The following is a 5,000-nucleotide window of genomic DNA, read 5'->3' on the forward strand; positions in this document are numbered from 1 at the left end:
AGAGCTGAAGGTTAGATGTTAGTCTAGAGCTGAAGGTTAGATGTCAGTCTAGAGCTGAAGGTTAGATGTTAGTCTAGAGCTGAAGGTTAGATGTTAGTGTAGAGCTGAAGGTTAGATGTTAGTCTAGAGCTGTAGGTTAGATGTCACTCTAGAGCTGATTGTTAGATGTCAGTCTAGAGCTGTAGGTTAGATGTTAGTGTAGAGCTGAAGGTTAGATGTTAGTCTAGAGCTAAAGGTTAGATGTTAGTGTAGAGCTGAAGGTTAGATGTCAGTCTAGAGCTGAAGGTTAGATGTCAGTCTAGAGCTGAAGGTTAGATGTTAGTCTAGAGCTGAAGGTTAGATGTTAGTGTAGAGCTGAAGGTTAGATGTCAGTCTAGAGCTGAAGGTTAGATGTCAGTCTAGAGCTGTAGGTTAGATGTTAGTGTAGAGCTGAAGGTTAGATGTCAGTCTAGAGCTGAAGGTTAGATGTCAGTCTAGAGCTGAAGGTTAGATGTCAGTCTAGAGCTGAAGGTTAGATGTTAGTCTAGAGCTGAAGGTTAGATGTTAGTCTAGAGCTGAAGTTTAGATGTTAGTCTAGAGCTGAAGTTTAGATGTTAGTGTAGACCTGTAGATTCAATGTTAGTGTAGAGCTGAAGGTTAGATGTTAGTCTAGAGCTGAAGGTTAGATGTCAGTCTAGAGCTGAAGGTTAGATGTCAGTCTAGAGCTGAAGGTTAGATGTCAGTCTAGAGCTGAAGGTTAGATGTTAGTCTAGAGCTGAAGGTTAGATGTCAGTCTAGAGCTGAAGGTTAGATAAAGCTCTTCTAACATTGAATGTTTCTTTATGCATTAATGTTGAACGGTGACTGAGATGTTGTGATCTCTCTCTCTCACCCTCTCCATTTCCCCTCCTGTCTATTCCCCTCCCCATCTCGCCTCTCATCTTCTCCCCTTTCTCTCCCTTCTCCCCACCCTCTCCATTTCCCCTCCCGTCTCTCCCCCTCCCCATCTCCCCTCTCATCTTCTCCCCTTTCTCTCCCCCTCTCCCCACCCTCTCCATTTATCTCCATTTCTCTCTATTTCTCCACCCTCCCCATCTCCCCCTCTCTCATCCTCTCCATTTCTCTCCCCCTCCCCTCTCCCCTCTCTCTGTCTCTCCCCACCCTCTCCATTTCTCTCCCCCTCCCTCTTCCCTCTCTTTGTCTCTCCCCCTCTCCTTATCCTCTCCATGTCTCTCCCCCTCTCCTCACCCTCTCCATTTCTCTCCCCCTCCCCTCTCTCTGTCTCTCCCCCTCTCCCCACCCTCTCCATTTCTCTCTATTTCTCCCCCTCTCCATTTCTCTCTATTTCTCCCCCTCTCCCTCTCCCCTTCTCTCTCATCCTCTCCATTTCTCTCCCTCTCCCCTCTCCACTTTCCCTCTCTCTGACTCTCCCCCTCAACCCACCCTCTCCATTTCTCTATATTTCTCCCCCTCTCCCTCTCCCCACCCTATCCATTTCTCTCCCCCCTTCCCCTCTCCCCACCTTCTCCATTTCTCTCTCAACCTCTCCCCCTACCCTCACCCCTCTCTGCATGACACTGTGTGCCTCCTCCTCTCAGCTGCCATACTGGTGACCCAGCTCACGACTCCGTACCTCCGCATCGTACCAGCGGCTGGTGATGACCAACTAACAGGTTAGATTCTCTGCTCATGTTTCCAGTAGAGGTTGTAACATGTACTGTCCTGTTCTCCCAGCCTAAGTGCCTGGTTCTGAGATACTGGTGTACAGCTATAAGGGCTATGTCTATTTCTTCAGTTGTCTGTGTTGTGTTTGTGGTGTTTGTTGTGTTTGTTTTGTTTGTTGTGTTTGTTGTGTTTGTGGTGTTTGTGGTGTTTGTTGTGTTTGTTGTGTTTGTGTTTGTGTTTGTTGTGTTTGTTGTGTTTGTTGTGTTTGTGGTGTTTGTGGTGTTTGTGGTGTTTGTTGTGTTTGTTTGTGTTTGTTGTGTTTGTTGTGTTTGTTGTGTTTGTTGTGTTTGTGTTTGTGTTTGTTGTGTTTGTTGTTGTTGTTGTTGTTGTGTTTGTTGTTGTTGTTGTTGTTGTGTTTGTTGTTGTTGTGGTGTTTGTTGTGTTTGTGGTGTTTGTTGTGTTTGTTGTTGTTGTTGTTGTTGTGTTTTTGTTGTGGTGTTTGTTGTGTTTGTTGTGTTTGTTGTGTTTGTTGTGTTTGTTGTGGTTGTGGTGAATAAAAAGTTATGCCAGTACACCTGTACCTATGATGAAGCATCCTCGCTGTGTTAAAGTACATAAAATACCTCTTTTTAATTTACAATCCTCATGTCATGGGTTGAAATTGGAGATTTCCTACTGAAGTCAATCCCTTTCATTAAATATGTATAATATTATATAAATAATATAATATTCTTCCGTTTGGTATTTAGTGTCCGGTGCTGTAGCTATGACAGGACTAAGCATTCTAAATAAATTTTCTCCTGTGTTCTTCATCAGACACAGTAGATCTGTGTATCTTTCCTGACAACCGACACCAATATTCCTAGACTGATACTAGAGGTGTAGGGGGGGGTTAATAGTGGCATCCTAAACAGGGCCGTTTGTGTGATATAGTATCGTAGAACTGGTGTGGTTAAAAGACCCATGCAGTAAAATCTCTCTTTTGTTTCATGTATTTGGCCGTAGAACTGATACTGTAACTTGTGTGATTTCTTGAAACCTTAATTCAACCTCCATATGGGGATGAAATGGAGAACCCCCCCCCCGCCTGTTTCAGCAGTAAACTGTGTTCTCTTCTATAGGGATTCAACAGTCCACTATATCAATATTCAACTGTTATCGATAACCTGTCCTCCCGAAAAAAGTCAATAGAGTCAGTCTAACAGGACATGTTAGAGTGGATTGGTTATAAATACATGTTCTACTGACTGACTGACTGACTGACTGGTTGGCTGACTGACTGGCTGGCTGACTGGCTGGTTGGCTGGCTGACTGGTTGGCTGACTGACTGACTGGCTGGCTGACTGACTGGCTGGTTGGCTGGCTGACTGGTTGGCTGACTGACTGACTGGCTGGCTGACTGGCTGGTTGGCTGGCTGACTGGTTGGCTGACTGACTGACTGACTGGCTGGTTGGCTGGCTGGCTGACTGGTTGGTTGACTGACTGGCTGGCTGACTGGTTGGCTGACTGACTGGCTGACTGGCTGGCTGACTGGTTGGGTGACTGACTGACTGACTGACTGTCTGGTTGGCTGACTGACTGGCTGGCTGGCTGGCTGACTGACTGGCTGGCTGGCTGGCTGACTGGCTGGCTGACTGACTAGTTGGCTGGCTGGCTGGCTGGCTGGCTGGCTGGCTGGCTGGCTGACTGACTGGTTGGCTGGCTGATTGGCTGGCTGACTGATTGGCTGGCTGACTGACTGACTGACTGACTGACTGGCTGGCTGGCTGGCTGGCTGACTGGTTGGCTGACTGGCTGGTTGGCTGGCTGACTGGTTGGCTGGCTGACTGACTGGCTGGCTGGCTGACTGTAACACCAGGAGCCATTGAGACATTACACCTCATGTTTAGAAAGATAGATGTGTTTGTCTGCTTGTTGTTGTTGTGATGTTGATAATATAGGAGCGACCACCCATAAGCCTGACGCGGTAGAGCCAGAGAAACAGACTGACCATACAGTGAAGATAGCCGGAGTCATCGCTGGCATCCTCCTCTTCGTCATTATCTTCCTCGGAGTCGTCCTCCTCATGAAGAAAAGGTCAGCCATTTTGTATAAGAGCTACATGTTGTGTTTTACCACTACGATGCCAATATGACACAGTCAGACAAACTGCCGGAGAACTAACATTTAGTTTACACATTATTCCATAAACACAATATGAGATAAATTTGGACATCTAGTCTCTAAGAACAAGACTTTTGTTGTTACTCCCGACAATTCTCCCTATTCGCTTTTTCGTCCTCAAAACAAGCAGCGTCACTGTCGAATGTAAATAATTAATTTGATTATGTTGATACGCTACATTACGGCTGTTTACGGCTAAATGAGAAACAGTTTGCTATGAAACATGAATGTCTCCAAAGCCCCATCATACAACAGGCATTAAACTAACCCCAACCCCATTCAATGACACCGGGTTGGAGATAGGAGGAAAGGGGAGAGGCATATAGAAGGGAAGATAAAGAATAGGAGAGAAGTAGGAAATAATGAGAGAGAGAGAGAGACTAGAGAGAGAGAGAGAGAGAGAGAGAGAGAGAGAGAGAGAGAGAGAGAGAGAGAGCCTAGAGAGAGAGAGCCTAGAGAGAGAGAGAGCCTAGAGAGAGAGAGAGAGAGAGAGAGAGAGAGAGCCAGAGAGAGAGAGCCGAGAGAGAGAGAGAGAGAGAGAGCCTAGAGAGAGAGAGCCGAGAGAGAGAGAGAGCCGAGAGAGAGAGAGAGCCGAGAGAGAGAGAGAGAGAGAGAGAGCCGAGAGAGAGAGAGAGAGAGAGAGAGAGAGAGAGAGAGAGAGAGAGAGAGAGAGAGAGAGAGAGAGAGCCTAGAGAGAGAGAGCCGAGAGAGAGAGAGAGAGAGAGAGAGAGAGAGAGAGAGAGAGAGAGAGCCTAGAGAGAGAGAGAGAGAGAGAGAGAGAGAGAGAGAGAGAGAGAGAGAGAGAGAGAGAGAGAGCCTAGAGAGAGAGAGCCGAGAGAGAGAGAAGAGAGAGAGAGAGAGAGAGAGAGAGAGAGAGAGCCTAGAGAGAGAGAGAGAGACTAGAGAGAGAGAGAGAGAGAGAGAGCCTAGAGAGAGAGAGCCGAGAGAGAGAGAGAGCCGAGAGAGAGAGAGAGCAGAGAGAGAGAGAGAGAGAGAGAGAGCCTAGAGAGAGAGAGAGAGACTAGAGAGAGAGAGAGAGAGCCTAGAGAGAGAGAGAGAGAGAGAGAGAGCCTAGAGAGAGAGAGAGAGCCTAGAGAGAGAGAGAGAGACTAGAGAAAGATCAAATCCCCGAGCTGACAAGGTAAAAATCTGAACTAGGCAGTTAACCCATTGTTTCCTGGTAGGCTATACG

The 5,000-nt window shown here is 47.0% G+C and overlaps 1 protein-coding gene across 3 annotated transcripts in view; it reads left to right on the forward strand.

The window, feature by feature from the left end:
* LOC124042184 (receptor-type tyrosine-protein phosphatase mu-like) overlaps positions 1 to 5,000 on the forward strand; it is a 621,881-nt gene that overhangs the window by 394,709 nt on the left and 222,172 nt on the right. For all 3 annotated transcript variants that reach the window (XM_046360586.1, XM_046360587.1, XM_046360588.1), the window contains exons 15-16: positions 1,578 to 1,652; positions 3,586 to 3,721. In XM_046360586.1, coding sequence (XP_046216542.1) covers positions 1,578 to 1,652; positions 3,586 to 3,721 — 211 coding nt within the window. The remainder of the gene's footprint in view (positions 1 to 1,577; positions 1,653 to 3,585; positions 3,722 to 5,000) is intronic.

The sequence above is a fragment of the Oncorhynchus gorbuscha genome, linkage group LG08 (assembly GCF_021184085.1).
Source record: "Oncorhynchus gorbuscha isolate QuinsamMale2020 ecotype Even-year linkage group LG08, OgorEven_v1.0, whole genome shotgun sequence".
Classification (NCBI taxonomy): Eukaryota; Metazoa; Chordata; class Actinopteri; order Salmoniformes; family Salmonidae; genus Oncorhynchus; species Oncorhynchus gorbuscha.